This window comes from Anomalospiza imberbis, chromosome 6, assembly GCF_031753505.1.
Source record: "Anomalospiza imberbis isolate Cuckoo-Finch-1a 21T00152 chromosome 6, ASM3175350v1, whole genome shotgun sequence".
NCBI lineage: Eukaryota > Metazoa > Chordata > Aves > Passeriformes > Viduidae > Anomalospiza > Anomalospiza imberbis.
The window spans coordinates 12553093-12574467 of record NC_089686.1 but is presented as its reverse complement, the minus strand read 5'-3'; the positions used below and the strand labels follow the sequence as shown (position 1 = coordinate 12574467).

General features: G+C 45.5%; 2 protein-coding genes across 3 annotated transcripts in view; both read right to left on the bottom strand.

The window, feature by feature from the left end:
* Window positions 1-21375, bottom strand: part of SETD3 (SET domain containing 3, actin N3(tau)-histidine methyltransferase) — a 611377-nt gene that overhangs the window by 86939 nt on the left and 503063 nt on the right. The gene's annotated exons all lie outside the window — the stretch shown is intronic.
* CCDC85C (coiled-coil domain containing 85C) overlaps window positions 1-21375 on the bottom strand; it is a 110574-nt gene that overhangs the window by 8218 nt on the left and 80981 nt on the right. For both annotated transcript variants that reach the window (XM_068192452.1, XM_068192451.1), the window contains 2 exons: window positions 18193-18297; window positions 3723-3818 (listed from right to left, as the gene is read on the bottom strand). In XM_068192452.1, coding sequence (XP_068048553.1) covers window positions 3723-3818; window positions 18193-18297 — 201 coding nt within the window. The remainder of the gene's footprint in view (window positions 1-3722; window positions 3819-18192; window positions 18298-21375) is intronic.

The window sequence follows — 21375 nt, the reverse complement described above, 5'->3', positions numbered from 1 at the left end:
CATCAACTCCCCACATCTTTAGCAGGTTTGCTCAGTTCCTAAGAAAAGTGCTTTGATGTTCAGTGAGATACTGAGCTGTAGCATATGTACCTTTTATTCTTGTTAGCAAAAACAGCTGTTAGGAGTGCCAACCTGTCATTTTTGCTCCTTATTTAGTAGGTGCAAACAAACAAAACTATTTCAGAAGGAAAAATAAAGAAAATCCTAAACGTGCTCAAGGAAGAACCTGTGGTAAATTTCAGGCAGTACTTCAGCCACATAGATAGAATTTAGCTGGCAGAAAATCCCAAGGAAAAAGCCTAGGGGATATTACATATGTGGGTGCAGACAGAGGCAGTCCAGAAGCCCTGCAGATCCATGTGGAGTGGACAGTCCCTCAGTGACTTTTGCTTGGGCACAGAGCCACATCCTTGCAGCCTCATCACTTGTGGATAGGCTTGCATGCAAGTGTTCCACAAGCCAAGTGGAGCCAACTGCACAGAGTCATGGAATAATAGAATGGTTTGGTATGGATGCCATTCATTAGAGCAGGTTACTCAGAACCCCATCCAGCCTGGCCTTGAAGGGATTTCCAGGGATGGAGCATCCACAGCTTCTCTGGGCAACCTGTTCCAGTCCCTCTCCACTCTCACAGTAAAGAATTCCTTCCCAACAGCTAATCTAAACCTGCCTTCTTTCAGTTTAAAACCATTGCCTCTTGTCCAGTCACTATGTGACATAAAAGTCCCTCTCCCTCTTTTTTATGAGTTCCCTTTAGAGAACTGGAAGGTGCCATAGGGTGCCTCTGGAGCCTTGTCTTTTCCAAGCTAAACAACCCCAGCACCCTCAGCCTTTCTTCATCAGAAAGGTGTTCCATCCCCTTGATTATTTGCATGGCCTTTCCATCTCTCCTTGCCTTTTCTTGCAGTAAGGAGCTGGCCTGCTGAGCCATAAGGACTTCCTTTCTCAACCAAGCAGTGCTTCTTCCAGCTGTGGTACAGCCAAAGCACAAAGTCTCAATTGTAAGCTGCTCTCTTCTCAAGAGAGAGCCACGATCTGTATCACAGGAGGTGAGGGTCTAAGGCAGCAGTTGTATCCAGCTTCCCACATGCAGGGGCTGGCACTGGAAAAGCTACCCAGTTCTGCAGGGGGCAAATAAGATTTACTCCATATGGTACAGCATGACGTGGCCAAAAAAAGGTCTGCAGCTGGAGACCAACACCTACCAACTATTTCACTGTGCCACAAGGGAGGAGGAGAGATTGAGACCATGACCAGATTCCTCAGTCCTTCAGTTTCCAGATGATCCTTGGAAATGGGCTACAGGATGGAAAAACAGACACCTTCTCATCCCCCCCGTGCCACACTGACCTACAGGAGAATTTCCTCCTCACTTCAAATGTGAGAACATTTTTAACCTCAAGTGAGTGAGCAGGACCCATCATGTGAGATCATTTATGCTCCGTGAGATGTGACTGCTATGTCACCTGCTTCCTGACTCAAGCCATGGCAGTTGCCAGGGTTTTGGAGACAGACAAATGCACCTCACCAGCCAAACTATGAAGTCGCAGAGGAGAATTTCTTCTGAATTTCTTCTAGCCCTTCCTAGGAATTCACAAAGCTCTGAAGCAGAGGAATTACTAATATGTGCAAACAACCAGTCATCCAAGTTCCTTTCAATTCCTTTAAATGAATCATTGCGCCAGACTTTCCAAACTTAATTCCCAGTTTCCATGAATCTTCCTCATTAATTTTCAATCCTTTTCATATGCTTATCAAATCATATCTTAAAACCATTTATGTTTCTTGCCCTTAGTGAGAAATTCAGTCCTACAATTCCTAAAGCAAATAGGAAACTAATTGCTCCCCAGAATATGATCATAATCAATTTATAAGTATTTGATCTTGTAATTTAAAAACACTACCAACTCTGCTTAATACTGTCCCTCACCACCACCTTGCCAAATGCAATGAAGGGCAGGAGCGGAAAGGTATGAACTCCACAGTTTGGGAAGAAAAAGCAAACGGCAGTAGTCTGGACTGCATAGGGCTTGGATGATTAAATGCAATCAAAGACAAATCAATACAAAGTGACAGAAAAACAAAGGTTCACATGAGTTTGCAACATTCTGCATATATATATGTGTATATATATACACACAGGAGAAAGGTCACCCACAAGCACATTGCAGCATAGTACAGGATGGAGCTTTCTGATAGCACAGAGCCATTCACAATAAGCAAAGAAGAAACTTGTTGGAAAACACAGGGCAAATATATGGCAGCAAGTGAACTGCCACTTGTGTGGTCAGCCCCTTTGGGAACAAGCAAAAACTGTACTAAAGGTATTTCCTAATCCTTGACCATGCTGGACATCCTCCTCTTAAGGAGTTATACAATGAATCAATAGAAGTTATACAATTTGGATGGATAAAGTGTCAAGAAAGCTGAAAAATCAAGATTTTCAATTAGAAGGATCATTTATAATTTAAATTCTAATTAGATCCAACTGAAATCAAACTTGTCTTGACTTTAATAACTACTTAAGAAATAGAGGCATTCAATATCCTCCTGGGATCTGGCAACTGCCCAGTGGAACCAATATCTCTGCCAGCCACACTACTGCTTCTCCTGACATTTGTTGATTTTACTACCACCACAACATCTGTCCTGGAGCCAAGAGACCTTGGACGGGCATAATATACTAAGATAGAAACACTAAAAATTAGAAAATTTAGGACATTTGTGGATCCTAACCATGAGCAATATCTGTGCCATTTATTTATCTGTCAGAGGTGGAAAGGTACAAAGCAAAGAGCTTTTTAAGCATCTGTCTCCAGGTCTAAGATCATTCAAGCTAGTGATGCCACTGTTGGACCTTTTTTCCAGCTATGACCATAGGAATCTGAGCTCCAGAGCAGCCATCCAGGAATCTTCCTTTGAGTTGAGATGAAATCTTTTCAACCCTGTATCAAATTCTTCAGCTTTAGCAAATCCAAATCTATAAATCACTATATTTCAACCAAAGACTAATTTAGTTAAGAGACTTTCCAGCCATCCCTATGGCACCTTGTAAAGGATTTGTGCTTCTGTGTCTCTTTAGATACTCAGAAGTATCTTGCTTAACTAGTTAAACATGTAGCACTGGGGAATAACATTTTTTCTGCTAATGGATGGTCACTAGAACCTGAAAGCTGCTGTGAAATCACTATGCAAGTTTTCTCCTTTAACTCATCTATCAGTCTCCCATGGTCCCTTTGTCAATGGTGCTGACTTAATCTCAACTGATGATGCACATCCTACATGGGTAGGATGCCACTGTTTGTTGTATATTTTCATAAAATAAAAACTTTTTCCTCTGAAGGCTGCTGCAGGATTTTCAATTACAAAATATATGAGGAAATACAATTTTTGTGTTCCTTTTTAAAACAGAATTTTGGTCACCACTGTCACCCCAGCGACTCAATTTACACAGGACTGATAAACACAAAGGGTAACCAACACCTTCAGCATCAGCAGCTTTTATTGGAGGTTTCCAACCCCCAAAAAATAGCTGTGCATAATCTTGCTTAGCTCTGCAACTATTTTAAGCAATGCTTATTCATCATGACAAAGGTGCTGGTTACCAATATCCTGCCTGTGTATTGAGTTTCTGTGTTCAGTTGTTTCCACAAGAAGAGCCAATGCCCAGCTCTGTCACAAAGGTGCAACACAGGACACCTCAGTGCCCCACACAGCCTTACCTTCATAGCATGCACCACAGCCTCTGGCTTCTGACCCACAGGGACATACCCCACTGCAGGAGAAGATGCAAGATCAGATGTCATGCGAGCTGGTCCCTGTGGAAATCAGATAAGATATGTGTTCATTCCCCTTTGGGTGATGTAAGTAAGGATGAAGAAAATATTCAGAAAATTTGACCGCTAGCTTGTCTCAAATTCAATCCCTTAGCCATTTTCAAAGACAAAAGACACCACTACCCCTTCCTCATAAGTCACTCAATTTGACACCATTTAAGTACCAGCACTCAGTCTAGATGTGTTCAGGCAGGAGATCACCCTCGTTCAAATCTAAATTGACTCAAGAAACACTTTTTCTTCATTTAGGATAGCTTTCCACAAAGACAAGATCAAACAGTACTCATCCTTCTAGACACAGGAGCAATGCAAACAAGATGATTTTCCAGCATAAAACAGTAATTTCTAAGAAGCTGTGTTCATGAAAGAAACAGTTGGCATAACTTCATTGCTTCTCTGGCAGTATTTTCACATAGACATCAAGTACCGATCTTCAGCTACAGAGAAAATTGTGAAAGCAACCTTAAAACAAGCAGATGTCCAAACCTAATGTTGGCTGGGTTTGTTTCCAAAATGCTGGCCAGTCCTCCTACATGAAGGATTCCACTGGGAAAGATGCCGAAATTGCATTTTACAAAAGATTTCTACTGTCCAACCAGCCTTGTAAGCATTTTTCATAGGGTTTTCATAGGGCTGTCCTTTTTCTACAGGCATCCAGCTTGTATTATGAGGGACACAATATCTTTATTCAGTGAGATGCACCCTGCCTGTCCCTAATATTTTTGCATTGCTTTGTAACTCCAGGAGAAATCAACAATGAAATCATTGACCAAACTTGTATTTAGCCTTCACATCCTTTAGGAAACACAAAGAATTATTATACTTGGGGGCCTCTGAAGGCAAATTAGGATGGCAGAGCGGCATGTAGCACCATCACAGGAATGCTTTCACAACAACACACGAGGCACTCCATTCACGTCTTCCCCGGGTTTAAAAACACAGCATGTTTTATGCTTTGTCTCTTCACTTTGCCTTCCATGCCAAGGCCAGCAAGTTAGTTGTGCCAGAAGAATCACAAAATAATAGAAACACAGAATAGTTTGGGTTGGAAGGGACCCTAAAGATCCTGTAGTTCCAACCCCATGCCATGGGCAGGGAACCTTTCACTAAATCAGGTTGCTTAAAACCCCATGCAATCTGGCCTTAAACATTTCCAGGATTGGAGCATCCACAACTTCTCTGGGCAACCTGTGCCAGTGCCTCACCACTTTTACAGTAAAGGAGAACCAATGGAGGGGCACTTTCTCAGCTCTCATTCTTCCAAATGTTTTAAGTTATAGGGTCCTTTTCACTCATTGAAGTGTTCATTGCATATATAAAAGGAAAAGATGGGCTAATCCATTAGGCTACAGACAAAAAGGCACAGACTCTTTCAAGCTCTGGCCATTGATCTGTACCTAAGCCATGCCATGACCAATAGCCATTTACTCATTACAGCAACCTTCACAAACTGAGTCACAGGTGATACACAAACTTCCTGTGGAGAGGGGGTGGCATCTCAGAAAAAGGAAAGTTAGACCTACTACCCCCCCAAAATTCTCCAAGGTTATTTAACAGACTGAAAAAGCAGAGGCATTAATAGGATGGGCATGGTTCTGGACCTAGTGGCAGAGGTGTTACAGCTTGCTGGAGCTGTGGCCACTGTGGGGACACATCCTCAGCCACCCCGTCCATAAGACCAGACAGAAAAGCCAGAGGCTGGGGAGGGAGCACCAGGGACTGGATCCAGCCAGTCTACAGCTGCGACTTACAACTGCAAAATGGGGTACAAATTTTTCACAGGGCCGGTAAATGCAACAGAATCCTTCCAGAATCAGCATCCCCCAGAGGTCAGAGACACCAATGCACGCATAATTACTCTGGCTTCATCACTAAAGATGCTTTCTTTCTATAAATTACCAGCTTCATGACAAAAGAAAGAAGAATATCCAGGGGTTTCTGGTCATACTTGATATGAATCTTCTCCCATGGCCTTCTTCAGAACTAACAGAGGAAATGCCAAACAAAGGTCTAACATCTAATATTTCTTTAGAATTGAGAGTAATATGACAAAGTTAAAAGGAATTCTGCTGGATATTGCTGCTGATAACATTTTAAATACAGTTTCCTGGCCAAACTAGAATAGATCACGAGGTCTCCCATATGAAAGACAGCAGCAACTTCTCCTCACATAACTGAAGGCACTAATGAGCTACAAAGCACTTCCATGATCACAATCACTCTCAAAATTATTACAGAATACAAATGAAACAAAAATGATTAGAGAGAAATATTTTTTCTAAAGAGCTTGATCATACTTAGCCAATCACCATACTGACAAGATAAAAGCATTCTTGCAAACACAGTGATATACTGGATATATTGTATCACACAAAAAGCATTCAAAGGGTCACCTTCCTCCTTGGACAAGGGCAGTCAACTGAGGGGCCCCTGAACACAGGTAGAGAATTTGACTGAAGAAGGGAAAAATAATTTTAAAAAATGAGAAGTGTAGCAAAAGAGGTAAATCCCAAAACATGTAGTCAAACTTCATTTCTAAAATAGGCATGATCCTTGATCCTTAGCTTGGAAGTTAAAAGCCCCAACCAACAGAAAGAGATGTCCAAATTGCTGAGTGCCATCATCAGCAATGGTGAGTGAACCACATGGCTACGCCACTGAGCCATTGCCCCAGGCCACAGACACCTCCCCACCATGCCAGGCTGGTGTTACAAAAGGTCAAACACACGCGTGAAGAAGGTGGGGGAGCAAGCAAGGATCTCACCAACATCCCCTGTCTTTGCAGCTATGGGATGCAGCCAGCAAAAATACACACACAGCTAAGGGTGGCTCAGTGCTCATCACTGCAGTCAGTGCTTCTTGTGCAGCTGCACCCTCAGGGAAGGCTCCTTCCAGACACACAAAGAGTCAGCGTTTTTTAAAGGGGTTGGTGCATCATTCCCACTGATTTCATGTGGTTCACAGAAAAGAAAAAAAGCTTCAGCCAAACCCCTATCAGCTTCCTGCACAGAGGCACACATAAAGGAGGCCAGAACTGAGGGGACTGCTGTCAGCAAGGAAAGAAGTGACAGCATACCCAGCAGGATACATGGCCAGCAGGATGCATGGCCAGTCTTTGGAGGATGGAGGAGAGGAAAATGGGCAGAGTTCACTGATAGTGTTAGCTGAAGAGGAGGAAATGGAAGGAATTGGAGATAAGGTCAAGGTTGCTATATTGGAAAACTGCCAACAGTGGGAGAAGGGAGGGAATGGGAAGGAAGAGGAGGATGTGTATTTTACTCAGCAGGAAACCCACTGAGGTGAAGTGCAGGCGAGAGGGAACCAGAGATTTGAGATAGGAGATTGGAAGTAGGGCAGGGAAAATCTCAAGAAGTCAGTGTTAAAGTAGTAAGTAAAATTGCACAGATGGAGGAGATTCCTCATGCCCAGAACAGATGCATTTGGAAACTAGGCAAGAATTCCCACAGCTGCACCCCAGCACTCTAACTCAGCTAATCTCAGAACCCCCACCACTACAGAAACCCATGCCCTTCCTGTTCCCTACAGCTGACATTTTCACAGACATAGGAACACAACTGACTCAGCACCCTGGCAGACAATAATAGCAAGGTTAATCTGGTTACATGCTAAGAAGCAGAAATTGTCCATATAGGCAAAAAGCAACATGGTGAGTTTTGAGGCAAGTGTCACTCTCAGTTTCCTCTCCCCATCTGGTTTTGTCGAGCATGCAGTCTTTGTATTAGATGGACATATGGCTTTTCCACTTGCTAGGGTTTTCTAGTGTTTGGTAGTTCAGAGGTGGTTTACTCTTCACTCTCAGATTTGTGGCTGAGGCATTACGTAATTAAATAAATGAATGGCGCTACAAGACAGCTCAGCCATTAACATTTATATGCCATTAAAAATGCCATTAAAATTTACAATAAAAATGTTGAGAAATATCATACCACTTCCAGCTACATCCACAGCCATAGTCTCCCCACCAAAGGAAGAGCTTCCCAGCAGTGAGATTACCAATCTAATTAAGGAGAGGGGGTATAGGTTATATCTCTGAGTGTCCAGATGCTTGCAGGAAGCACCTTTCTTCCCTATGCACAGGGTTTATCAACCACTGCACCACTGAGACCCAAAGATAGTTCTCCTTAAGAAGCAAAAGTCCCAGGGAAGCAGAGGCTGTGGAGCTGTGTGTGACCCATCCTATGCTTTGTCAGCAAGTTGGTGCTTTTGCTTCTCTCCAAACCACTGTGGCTGCTCAGAACACTCCAGATCGCTGTGGCATGGATCTCTGATCAGAACAGCCCTGGACAGAACAGCCCTATCTCTGCTGAGACTGCAGTCTCCTGAGAGGATGGTTCTGGGACTGCAGTGCCCTGAGAGGGTCCTGATGAGACTCTTTGCATCCCTCAAGGGAGGACAGTGCCAAGTACTCCCATATCCAGGCCCTTTTCCACAGGGAAAACCACAACAAGAGCTATTCCTCTGCTGCCTCTGTGCAGACAGCAGTACTGAAGCACCACTGAACATATTTCCCTTTCAGCCCTCACCTGTTCCTCCATTTCAAGCAGATCAGTACTGAATATTTGCTAGTATCAGTGATGGGATCAGTGTACTTCTCAGAGCTTACTGCACCCATGTGGCATCAGTCCCCTTCCCATCCCACCCACCCCACATCATGCATGCCAAAACCACAAATCTACCAGAAAAGCTCAATTCCATCTGAGACCCTCCCAGAAACCTCTCTCTGGAGCCTGCAGGGCTTGTCTCCAAGTCTGAATGGAGAGTCACAGTCCAGCTGTATAATTGACTAAGAAAAGAGAGAGAAATTCTGCAGTGTCTCCTGCCAGAGCATCCTTGAAGCAATATGCTATAAGCAGGGGATAAGTTCCTCAATTCTCTATTGCTAGAATGACACTGGCACCCTCCAGTCCAGAGCAGAAGACAAAGCAAATCAAAGTAGCCCCATTCACTGCCCCAGACAAAAACCATCAGCAAAGCAATAGTGCTAATGTGAGAAAGAAAATCCCCAGACCACAAATAGTGCCAACGATCCTTTTCAATCGGACACCAAAAAAATGAAGAGCAGAGGCCTCAACTTGCAGCGGCTGGTGAACATCTGCTGCTGTGTGTCATGCCACAATGTCATTACCAGTGTCTAAGACCAAGTTTCCTAATGAGTCCTTGCTGGCTCTATCTGGCTGCGTGGGATGTGGTCCAGCAAAGATGCTGACAAGCACTGCCATGGATACTCCATTCCTGTGTATTTGGAGGACCAAAATTAATAAGACTCTCTGCAATAGGGCACACTGCAAAATCCCAATAATGACACACCTCCACAGAGGTAAAGTAAGGCTTAAAATATGAACCTCTCTTAATAACAGTGGGAATGCTTTGGAACCCAAGGAGAAAAGAGCCTAACTGGGGATGACAGGTGTCTGCTCTTTTAGAGGTTTTGGATCAGAAATTAAAAAAAAAAAAAGAACAAAGACATTGTGATAAACAATTTCTCCTTGATTCCTCCAGGGATCTGAAAAGACATGAGACTTTGGGCCTGCCATCAGTTTTCAGTCTCTTTTTGCTCAATTATGTTCTGTCTTTTAATGACACCCTTTCCTACCTCACCTCCAAGAGAGCTATTCCTGATTTGCAAAAAGACTGCAAAACACTAAGATTCAAAACCCAGAAGAGAACATCCTGCTGGTTTTACTTCAGCCAGCAGGCACAACCTAGGCACTGGGGATGCTTCAGACCAACAAAGAACATATGAGCAAATATTAATGCTTCTGAACCTCACATCTTCCCCTTGCCTTCTACTAATTTTTGTCTTCCATTTCAAAAAACCAAGCATTTAGAATTCAAACCCGATTATATAAGCCACATTTTTCTAATGGCATACCTCAGACAACATTAAAGCTAAATGGAATCATATCAGACACCGTGAAGTTTTTATTGCTGAGACAGAACACAGAAAATTACATTACATCAGGCACTGTCAGACAGCTCACAATAAAATTCCCAGGCACATCTATTTATCTCACAGTGGTTTTGCTTGCAACCTGCTTACCCAGATTTGAATTGCACTTGGACCCTTCCTTAGCACCTGTCACCATCCAGGTGTTTTAAATAAATAATAAATAAAGGTGTCAATGCCACTCTGCAAATTAGGAACTGTTAAGAGACAAGCAGGAGGCAGTAACATGCCCACAGTTCATGGAAAGTGGGTGGCAGAGCCAGGTAGTACCATGGAAAAGTGCCATGACTGGCACCCCAGCCCTGGTGTGATGACAGAACAGGGGGCCCAGCACATTTTCATTTTGTCAATGGCACGTGTGGCTACAAGCTAAAGGAAGTGCCTGGAGCAGCTCCAGACAGGCAGTGCTGGGGGCAGATGGGGGGAAACCAGCATCAAAACCAAGGACGGAGAGCACAGGGCCACCCTGGCATGGGAGAAGGGAAGGCAGGGAATGCACCAAACCCTGAAGCACGGTGTCCCCATCAGAAGACTAGCACAGGCAGCAAGCACTAGGCTCACACGGACTGGTGGTCCATTCAGAATGAGAAATCTCCCTTCACACAAAGATGAGTGGCATTCCTGGGTGATCACACACAAAAAAAACCTCCTGCTAACACCAGCCTGAGAAATTCCCTGGGCTCCCTCACGGTTTTGCATCCCGGGGCACGTTTCCCGATTCCCTGCTCTGCCGCCCTGCAGCTGCAGAGGGGTTAATGGCTGAAACAAAGCGCAAGTGCCGGCTGGAGCATGGCTGGAGCATGACAAGACTCCCGGCTGACATCCACCCTCCCTTCCTGCAAAGTCCCTTCCGTCCCTGCTGCACCTTCTCATGCCCACGGCAGCTCTGCCATTGCCACCACGTGTGGTGCTCCTGAGGGAGCCCAGCTCCTCTCACGGCCCTGCAGGGACAGGGCTACCTGGTAGCACTCTGGCAGCAGCCCCAGGGCTCCTTGCTGGCTACAAGAGTTCCTGGAGATACAGAGCAGTGACCAGTGCCAGCTCCTGTGCAGACCACACCTTTTTGCCACCCTACTGCAGATGATAGCAGACCTCTGATACCTGAGCATGGGACACCCTGACAGGAGCCAGGGAGCTGTGTCCTGGCTGCCTGGCAGATGATCCAGAGCACTGGTGGTGCTTGGCTGCTGTTAGTCCACAGCTATGCAGAAAGCCTGCCAGCACCCAGCTCAAACCCAACCACCAGCTCCTTCTGGGGCACTTAAATGGCTGCACAGTCCTAAGTTCCCAAAGACACGGTGGGCTGCCCTGCAGCTGCAAGTACCTGACAGCCAGGCACTGGAGAAGGAACCTGTGCAAGATTCCTAGACAGACCCAGCTCTCCAGCACAACACAGGTCCTGGCCACTGACAGGGAGCGAGTTCAGGGCCATCAGTACTCTGTATTAGCATCTTGGACTTTATTGCAGATGATAATCTCCTTTGACATTACTTAATTTGCTGCCTTTAATCATAGAGAGCAGCTGGTCTTGTAAACATTCAAATCCATGAATTAACTGCTGGGTCCACACGGGAGCCAGACAGAGCCCGCCTGTGTGTCTCAGCCACCTCCTCCTGCATTTTCATGGTGCCCCCAGCATGCACAGATGTCTACTTAAGTAATAACAAATAATTTAAATTTTCTACTTAAGTAATAACATGGTGCTTTCTGATTATAAAAGATACAATTTCATTGCTTTCTCAGCAAACATCACAGACACCCTACAAAAGAACAGCTCCTCTCCCTGGCAGGCGTGACACAGCGCTGGCTGTACGGGCTGTGCTGGGGCACCGAAGGGAAGATTTCAGGCACTGCCCCGAACACAAAAACAAAGTCAGGACATTGTTTGCAACTGGATGTCATTACAAACAGGAAGGGTGTCTTTTCTCAGCACTGAGTTGATCGAAGCTCCAGACTCAGGAGACTCCTTGGAGCATGCACAGCCAGTGAGTCAGCCTCCTCCGGCAGTGGTGGGGGCCAGGGGAGTGCTCACTCTTATGGGCTGGTAGCAGCACTGGGCAGCTGGGATGGAGGCACACCGGTAAAATCACCGCCGACAGCTTCAGCTGCCCCCTCGGACTGAAACCCTTACCAAGGTGACACATGCAGAGCAGCCTGAGCCCGTAAGCACCTGAAACAGGCAAACAGAACAAGTGTCCGGACAGAGCGAGCCCGCCGTGCCAGCAGACAAGTGCACTAACTCCGACCGACTCACAGGGGCACTGTCAGCATGAGGAATTTGAGAGGTGCTACTACTTTTGATAAAGGAACATCAAGCAAATTTGTTTTCAGAAAGAAACGGTGGGCATTTTTAAGGCTTTCATGATTTTGAAGCAAATCTGATTTGGGGATGATGCAGGTGAAAGCCTCTGAGTGGGCAGAGGATGCGTGCAGGCACAGGAGGATACCTGTGCACATCTGTATGATCCCTCAGGTCTCCATTTGAGCCTGGCTGCCCTTCCAGACCTATGGCAGAGCAAGGGTCTGTTGTGCCAATGCCTCTCCCCCGACCCATTGCCAGCCCCACACAAAGGTACGTGAAAAATGAGCATGAGAACCTACAGCAGATCCTCAAAGCAGATGAATTTTTCTTGCTTCCTCTGGTTACCTGTAAGGGCGGATTATGGGCACGGCCTCTCAATGCCTCTTTTGCTCATCAAAACCCCCAACTTTGTCACTGCCAAATTTTGTGCTGGTTAGCTGCCATGGGGAAAAAAAGCCACCCACTGCTCAGAGCCTCTGCAATAACAGCAGATGAAGGGCAGCTGCTTTCAAAAATGTATTGGTTTGTTCTTAGCTGCTGGTGATACACCCTGAAACTTCACCATAGCACTCCCTGGGCCATAAATCCTGACAAATCTTTCATTTTACTTTCTCTTCCACAGCTACTATTGTTGGAGGAGCAAATCAGCCACCTTGAATTTCTCTTTTTGTCTGCTCAATAACATCCTGGTGGTATCGGTGAAGCCAGTGGGAAGGAGCTGCCTTCTGCCACACTTCCCATGCTTCTTTCAATCATTGCTTTCCCCTGCCTAAAAAGGCACCGCGGCCATCACTTATGTGGGAAGGTGAGAAACCAGCCTAGAGTCATCCTCTGACACACACCAGCTGAGCTCAGCTCACCTGACAGCTACAGGGGATGGGGTGCAGGGATAAGAGAAGGCAAGGGACCATCAAGGCACTGCACAGGAGGGGATTCTAAAGTTACAGAAGGGGCTGGAGGCATTTTGAGAGGCTGCAATGAGATGCTGAAGATGTAAGTGCAGTCCTGGGGATGCCAGAGGCACTGGGCAGCCAGAGATCCCCCTGCCCAGGGGCTTCATGTAGAACTGTGAGGGGCTGGGAGTTCCTTGCTGGCAGTGGAGGGGTTGCTGTGCTGGGACACCTTGGGGCCTTGCTAAGGTCCTCAGTGCACCAGGTGACTCTGCAGGGGCAATCGATGCTCCAAGGGCTCCCCTGACTCTTCTGGGTACATCTTCAGGACATCACAATGAGAACAGCATGGTGATCTTTAGCCATTTCAAGCTTGATTTGAAAAGTCAGGTTGGCTTTAAGAAGCTGATCCAGTTGTTCTCCCTGAGAGGAATAGATTTACTCGCATGCAGGATGAGAAGGGACTACAAGACTTGCCCTGTGCTCCCCAGTGAGACCCAAGACCAGGCTTGGGCCACAGTTACATCTCCTTGCCTACACCAGGTTGGTTCAGGGGCCAGCTTTGTCTTTCCTCTGCAGGGAGCTGAGGGATAGATAGCTGAGGGAGAGTTACCTTCTCGCTTATCTTCTGCCTTAGCCCTCGTACTGAACAGGATAGAGACCACTGTCTTTCCAGCCAAAAGGGAGAGACAGAACTGTCATTGGGGTTGAGGTTTAGCTACTATGTTCCCTCACATCTCCTCTCCTCACCACTGCTCTCACAGGCTCAGCAGACAGCCAGTGCTTCAGCCAAGGACTCATCATCCCTTCCCACTCCATCTAATGGCTTCTCTTTACACCTACAGACCACAAACATTTGGGCTTGTTTTTGTAATAGCAAGTGTGCCATCTGGCAAAATCAAATACACTTCCCCCATAAGGCAGAGGTACAAAATGTGACTCCTTGTAGCAGCATGGTGGGAATCAAGGGAAGGGGCTGGTGCTGCAGCCAGGCTGCCAGAGGTATCTCCCAGGCTTTGCATCCCTCAAGAAGTGGGCACTGGAGAAAAATACAATTCAGAAACAGTGTCAGGAAGCCAGAGATTCTGCAGCCCTCTAAGTTGAGTGCTCTCCACTACATAACCACACTACTGCTTTGCATTTTCCTATGGACATGGTTGTTTTTGGAATAGATTTACAAGGAAAAAGAAATTGTGTCTCCCCAGTCTGGTCTGTAGTCTATACAGACTCCTGAGAGAAGCAGCTTTGAACACTCTAACAGAAATCTCACTTTTATCTGGAGATATTTGTTGTAGTCCTCAGGGGCATATATAAAAGCTGGGTATTGGCATCATCAGCATTGTCTTCTTAAAAAGACAGAGCTTGTCTCAGCTCTCACAGAGTCTATCTGCAGGTACTTTCCACAGGGATTCCCAGTTCCAGACCCAGGATGGTCTCCAGTCACCACCTACAGCACCAGCAGATTTAATGTGGATAAACTCTCCTGCACCCTGATGGGAAACAACTAGGAGCTCCCGTTCCACAGCAAGGGAACGCTACAAACTTGGTACAAAAACTTGGGGAAGGGGAAGGTGATGGTTATTTAAACTTAACATGTCACTCATACCCACACACCTACAAACCCACATCAACATGTTCACCAAAAGGTGGTCAGGGTCACTGTGTGTGGCACAGAAAACAAGGGACACCCACTAGCAAGTCCTAATGACAGCCCTGACATCCCTCCTCATTGACAGCAAAGAAATTGGTTCTGGGACATGTTTTTCACATGCCTTGGGAGTCAGTGGTTATTACAGGCTGATCTTTATCGCAGTATCTTGCTTACCCTCCAAAAACCCTAGGAAAGCTGCTGCCTGTTGCCTCTTTTCCATCACTTTGGTCATCTTATCTACTCCTTCCTCTTGGAACCACAGGAAGAAAAATTGTGGTGTGACAGTGCTCTTGTTATCAGGGAACCAGTCCTCTGCTGATGAGCCATCTGTATTGTGGCCTTATCACAACACAGACCTCCCAGTCCTGACACAAACCACACATCCTGTGGTGTTTACCCATTTCTTGCTGCCAGTCACGTCTTTGGCCATCAGCACAGGCCAAAGCATCCCTTCCTCTAGAATTCCTGCTGGTGTTTTCACAAACACTTTCCCACCCACACTCCATCCACACTACCCTTAGTATTTCCATTGAGTTACTCCCACCAAAGGCAGGATTCCCATTATAAATCACATGAACACTGCTAACAGATTTTAAGTCTAAGCCAGCCATGCTAGCTCTGACTGCTAGTAACAAGCTGGTTCATGTTTAATGGTGTTCCTTGCCAGTGTGGATAAATGGTTCCTCCAGGCAGCTGGTTTAAGAGTTTCTCAAGGTGATGGTACCACCATAGGCAGCCCTCAGGTCACTTCTCATGCCTGGGCACCGAGATGGGCCTGTGGCACAGCCACAGGGCAGAGGGCAGGTACACGAAAATCTACAGGGAATATGTGTCCACATGGCAGCCAGAGCACCCATGAAGAGGCCAAAGAGAGAGATGCAAGCTCTGGGCCATGCCTCAGCCCCCACATGCATCCTCAACTGTGCTGCAGGTGTCTTGGATGTCCCCCTAGATGTGGGGGAGTGAGCAAGCAGCTGTGTGGGGTTTAGTTGCCAGCTGCAGTTAAACCATGGCACCCAGATGCCCAGTGGGCCACGGAGTCCTCAGCAGTGCTCGGCTTACAGGTACCTCAAAGACAGCTCTCATGCCTGGGACATGGGCTCAGATGAGACTGAGCAGCTCTGGAGGCTGCTGGCAATGGGAAAAATGGAGCCAGCCTGTCCAGCTTAGTCTCATCCCAGGGAAATGGCAGGTCCCATCAGGAGCTTGTTGCTGCCTCCTTTCACGAGTCCAAGCCAGAGGAAATCACCCTCACCTCCCGAAGGACACAGTACTCTGGTACTCCATGAAATGACACTGGGTGGCAGTTCCTAGAGCTGGAAAGATTGACTCTCTGCTATCAGTTCAAGCTAACATATATATATCACACCTTCCCTTGCAAAGGCCAGGGTCTTGTAGGCCCTTGTAACCCCAAGGATTGCTGTTCCTGGATATCTGGTAACCACTGCAGACTACAGAGCAAATCTATAATTACCCATCTGCATGAAGCCAAATGCACAGAGTGCAACTGTGAATGTCTTTTGCTTCTGCATCTTGAGTGTGCACTGGTGTCCCTGATCCAGGATATATTAGAAACACCCAGCTGTGTCATTAACTGGGGTATGTCAGAGCCCTGGAGAGCTGGAGTGATGCCTGCTTGTTACCTGTGTGACAGTGAGGGATGCACTGTGGAACTTGCCAGAGTTACACGGGCAGTGCTGATGATGGAACCCTGCACGGATGTGGCAGCTTTGAAGCTGACACCAATTGTTCATCACTCACCCACAGCTTGTACAGGCACAAAGAATGATTTCTCACAAACTCATGCCTGCTGCCTATTAAAAAAGCCACAGAGAAACTCAAGTACATCTACATGTCCACTTCTGGGACAAGAATGCTCAAGTCATTCAAAGACTTCATTCATTTTCATGAATCTGTGATCATTATCCTCATCACAAAAACAGTGTATCATGTCAAGCCACAAACCAAAGGGATTTTGGTAGGAATAAGTAAATAAATGGCTACATAAGTATCTCAGACAATGTGGATTTGGAACCAAAGCTGTTTTCGGTTTTTTTTCTATCAACTTCCCGCAAAGAAGGCAGAACACAGCTAGGGTGATAGATGAAAGTGAATGCCACACAGTACCCAGGCCTCTCCATAAATGCCAGGTGCCATCTCTTCCTTGAGGAAGGAAAGAAAACAGGGACAAGTAGCCAGGAAGGGCTCCAGCAGGCAGGACCATCTGCCACCAGCCCTCACACAGCCCCAGTGAGCTGCAGGGACCAATGTTCAAGCAGAAAACTCTCCTGCCAGCTCCCATCCCAGCACAGCTCCTCTGTAGAGAGCTGCTGGACATATCCCAGCCTGACTGACAAGATAAACGTAAAATCATGAGTAGCAGCACTCCTTGGGGCAACCAGCACAGGCTGACTGAGTATTGCCAACCTGGAACAAAGCTGGGGATCAAAAGCCTAAACACCAGGGAAGCAAAGCAAAATCTCCAAAACTGTAAGGCTGGCACAGCCAGACAAACATTTCCAGGTTCAAGTCTCTCTACACTCCCTATAAAGTCTTCTGTCTTTATACATGGGGCACAAAACTGGAAAAGTGAATATTCACCTGGACAGCTTTATCCCTCTTTTTTAGCTTGAAGCATCTCTATCCATCCTGCCATTTAGCAGGGATAGGAAGGGGATATGCTTCCATACTTGAGGTTTTTTTATGCAAACTCTATTAAATCATCATTGTGCCCTTCTTTACAACTGTAAGAGATATACTAAATCTACAGAATTACTTTTTCCCAGTCAAGCAGCCAACACATGACTGGTCCTACAGGACCTGCAGCTCTGCTGACCAGTGTCCCAGACATGGAGCAAGGAGGTTCTCCAGCTGTGCTGCCATCAGGACTCTCTGACTGTTTCTACATTCTTCCTCTAATCTGGAAAACAATATCACCACACAAATGTAGGGGCCCAAGCAGTGAGGGAAACATCTGGAAGGCAAACACCTGTCAGGGCTCAGGATCCTCAGCCATGCCCAGCACATGGGTGCCCTGGCACAGCAGCACAAACTCCATCTTATGCAAGAGGCTTTAGTCAAGGTTCTTCTGCGGTTTGAAAAGCAATGCAGGAAAATTGTAGGAAACTCAAACCTCATTTGTGATACAGAAAAACCTAAGAACTTACTCACTAAACAACCCTGTCCATGCACTGCCAGACACCTGGCAAGCTTCACCCACAACCAGTTTTTTTACTGCAGGCACAGGGCCTTTACCAAAAAGAAGCTGCAGGTGTAACAAGAATCACCCTAGCTTTAAAAGATTCACAACAGCGACTGTCAGTTGACTGGAAACCCATGCTGGGAAGTTGATGAACTAAATTCAGGCAAAGATTAATGTTCCAGGGGCTCCCCATCCTCCCACCGTCTGCAGGCTTCAGCTGCACGTTTGCAACTCCAGCTTCAGGGTGAACAATCACTTGTGAGAGCTCCCCTGTAATCTTCACCATGCCCACTTTTGGGGAAACCCATGGCTCTGCCTGTGTAGGGAAGGAAACGTCTCTTACGTTCTGCAGGGCGTCCTGGTACTGCGGCAGCGACGAGAGCTGTGACTCGGAGTGGTACGGGGACAATCCTTTCCTCAGAGTCCTCAGGTCCCCCGTGCTGGACTGCTGCAGAGACAACAGAAAACAGGACAGTCCATGTTACTGAGAAGAAAGCAAGCTGTGCCCCTCCTGATGTCCTGGCTTTTCCCATGACCACATCTGTTCCCTGACCTGTTCTCTTTACTTCTCCCTGCACCAACAGTGACAGTGAGCACTGTAATAAAATGCTTTTTCTATGTCTAGTCTGAGAGAAAACACCTGCAAGCAGTTGGAGGTGAATTGTTCAAGGTCTGCTACATTAAGTGATACAGCAGGAAGGCATTTTTGTTTTACCTAAGTTCCTAAATGCTCAATAAAAAACATCTGTTAAGAAGAACATAAAAAATATTTTTAAATCTTCAGATTAAATCAAAACCAGCAAAAAATCCACAAACCCCAAACAAACAAACAAATCAACCAACCAAAAAACCCACCCAAAAAACCCACACCAGGAGACATTTTATAGATTAAGCATTTGTAAACAGTGCTACTATCATTCACCTAAGCTTGCAAAATGTGTGTTGACAGGAACAGTTTCTTATTTGTTTATAAATTTGCTTGCACCCACAGGTCTTAAACATAGTCAAATAAAAGAAGGTAGTCTATATGACCCTAAAACCAGATAAATGCAACCAACAGTCTGCACTCATAGGAGAAGGAGCACTGGGTGTTAGGAGTACTGAATAATCTCCCTGGGACAAAGTTTCTGCCTTGTGTTTTTAACTCTCTCTGTGATCTTGAAATGTGAAGAATGAGAAGTGTTTCTCATTTATAAATAAGTGCACCCAGAAAAAGCCAAGACACAAACAGCCAAAATCAAAGGTCTGGGAGAAGATTCTATCTTTATCACCAATAAACATCTCATTAACTTTTCACATTTTTAAGAGTATCAAGCAGTGCACTGTCCTCTATTTTAAAGTTTAAAAATCATGACCTTTCAGATTTTTATGCTACATGAAGACCTTCAACTCCCATTTGCTACAGAAATTATGTTTTCTACTTCAAAAGAACAAAAAAAAATAATTGGAGCAATAAAATTTAACAAGAAATCTCATAAATCAAATCCATTGTGTGTAAAAACCCCACAGTAACCCAAAGGCCTGAAAATAACAGAGACTTTGGAGACTGTTGTCATGCACAGATCTCTGGAAACATCGGAAGTTCATTTCCATTTCCTGCTCAAAGAGAACTGCTGCACTCTGAGTGGATACATTATTTTCTATCAGTATCATATATTTTTTCTTGTATCTACACGGCCTGTTTTAGTTGATATTCAGCTTTGGTTTTATTTCAAAATGTTGTTTTCTTAGGTTAAAACTTCTACAGTGACCCAGTGCTTTCACAACCATTCTGGAGCTCTCACCCTATCAACTTCCTTTTTATAAGCTGTGAAAAGAAGAGCAGTTCTCAGGAAAGCCATAATGAGAAATGGATGCTAGTCCTGTATGACCCAATCTGCTGGGAACCGCTGTGTCTCACATGGAGCCAAGTGATACAGAATGAGTTCAGCATATCAGATATCTGGGATTCCCCTGAATTTATGAACAGAGAAGATGTGGCCTGTATTTCTTTCACATTTCACAACAGAGAGTCAGGGAGAGAGATCTGAAGGAGATAACTCCTTCTGAAGCTGAAAAGTGACTGCTGCAAAACGGAGTTTCCACTACTCCTGGGAGGTATATAATTTCAAAGAAAGGTTAGCAGGTCACAATGGAAGATGATAAGAACACTCTTAGTTTACTGGCAGTGCCACAGGCATGTGATGTCTCTTGGTGGTTATCCTGAAAGGATTTCACCTTGGCTGGTTGTGCTCCCACATCCCTGCTGTGTGCAACCCCTTCTCCACTCTTGTGTGTGCATGGGGACACAGCAACCACCTGGAGGGGTCCTGGCACTGCTACCCACTCCTTTGGGCTGTCAGCTCAGGAGCTCAGGCACTCTTCCCTGACATCAGTGATAAAGAGGCACACGCATGACCAAGGGAAAAGCAGAACAGCAGAGCCAAAATGTGAGGTTGTACCTCTGGAGACACCAGAGATTGCAGATTCCCTCAAAGTCTCTGCTCCAGAAGAGTGAGTGTTGCCTCAGCAGTTTAGAGGCCATGGATTACTCAGACTTTAGCGAACCACACTGAGACCTGCAAGATGCCACATGATCACGGGGCACTAGAAATGTAGAATCAGGCCAGAGAAAGAGAGATTTGGTGGACAATTGCATCCCAGAAACTTGCTGTCTTACCCCTAAATCTGAATGGGTTGGTCTACATTGGATTCCCCATGTGTTTCATCACATTACAGCTTGTCCTCACAGAAAGTCAAAATGCTTTGCCCAGCTAAGGAAGGAAGACAACCAAACACAAGTCCAGACAATACCCAGCATCACACTGCTGTCACTAAAAACATGCTAGTTTAAATTGATTTCATTAACTGCCCTATGCTCCTGCCTGGAAAGTCTGCATTAATTTCATTTTGGCTTAAATTGGTTGAAATTGTGTTGGTAAATACACAGATACAGTCAAAACTCAGCTCTAACAAGTGTTTATAATGGATTAGTTCTATTGCTTTTTTTAAAGCAAATCCCATTTAAGACTGCACTAGCGTGTGACAAAACTATTGTTAGGTTGTTTCAGTGGCTGCTGATTATGAATCTGACCTAATGCATTCAATTTGATGGAAAGATTCCCACTGAGTTCAATGAACATCAAAACAAGCTCTTAATTAAAGAACAGAAAGGAAAAAGAGAAAAAAAAAATAGGACAAGAAAAAGAAAAGACATCTAAGAAATAAAAACACTGAGCAGAGATCCGTCCAGAAGAGGAACAAGGTGTTTGCAGCAGAGTGGGTTTGCTAGTGCCAAAAGAGTCTTCACCTGCCATTATTTATGTGACATCCCTGCCAGAGATGGGCAGAGTAAACTTTTTCCTCCCACTGTCTGTCATAGAGCCAGCCCCTTCCATGAGCCCTCCACTCAATGCAATTTTCCTTCCATATTTTCTAGAAGTTATTTGGGAATGTATCTTACTTTATTTGCTTGTGTTTTTTTTACAACAGGCTACCAATCACAGCTCTGAACTATTTGTCTTCCCTGTACTAAAGGCAAATGTGT